Source organism: Tachyglossus aculeatus, chromosome 21 (assembly GCF_015852505.1).
Source record: "Tachyglossus aculeatus isolate mTacAcu1 chromosome 21, mTacAcu1.pri, whole genome shotgun sequence".
In the NCBI taxonomy this organism is placed as follows: domain Eukaryota; kingdom Metazoa; phylum Chordata; class Mammalia; order Monotremata; family Tachyglossidae; genus Tachyglossus; species Tachyglossus aculeatus.
In genome coordinates, this window is record NC_052086.1 from 19,344,488 (window position 1) to 19,344,843 (window position 356).

Consider the following 356-nt stretch of genomic DNA (forward strand, 5'->3'; position numbering starts at 1 on the left):
CCGCGGATTCGAAGAAGGAACAAAAGGGGGCTGGAGCTCAGCCGGTTGCGGGCGGGGCTTCCCCGACAGTGTGTGTCTGGGTCTGTGGCGCTGGGTTGTGTGTGCTTGTGTGTATGCATGACACAGACAGACACAGAGAGAGAGACAGTCGCCTTCCTGTACCCAATCAAGGCTCGAGTGAGCATTATTAGTATGTGCAGATGTCTGAGATCTCTCCAGGGAAGGACTCCCTCTCCCCTCCTTCCCTCTCCCCCCCTCCCACCACCTCCCGTGGCTTCCCATCCTCACGCCAATTTTCCATGCATCGACCACAAACGAGGTACCGGATTCACTTTGGGTAGGGGCCTGACTCCCCC

The 356-nt window shown here is 58.1% G+C and overlaps 1 protein-coding gene across 1 annotated transcript in view; it reads right to left on the reverse strand.

Annotated features, from left to right (window-relative positions):
• LRRC75B (leucine rich repeat containing 75B) overlaps positions 1–119 on the reverse strand; it is a 47,407-nt gene extending 47,288 nt beyond the window's left edge. Inside the window, 1 exon segment of the mRNA XM_038763777.1 lies at positions 1–119. This exon segment is cut by the window's left edge and continues 36 nt beyond it. Coding sequence (XP_038619705.1) covers positions 1–119 — 119 coding nt within the window.
• Positions 120–356: the final 237 nt, after the last annotated feature.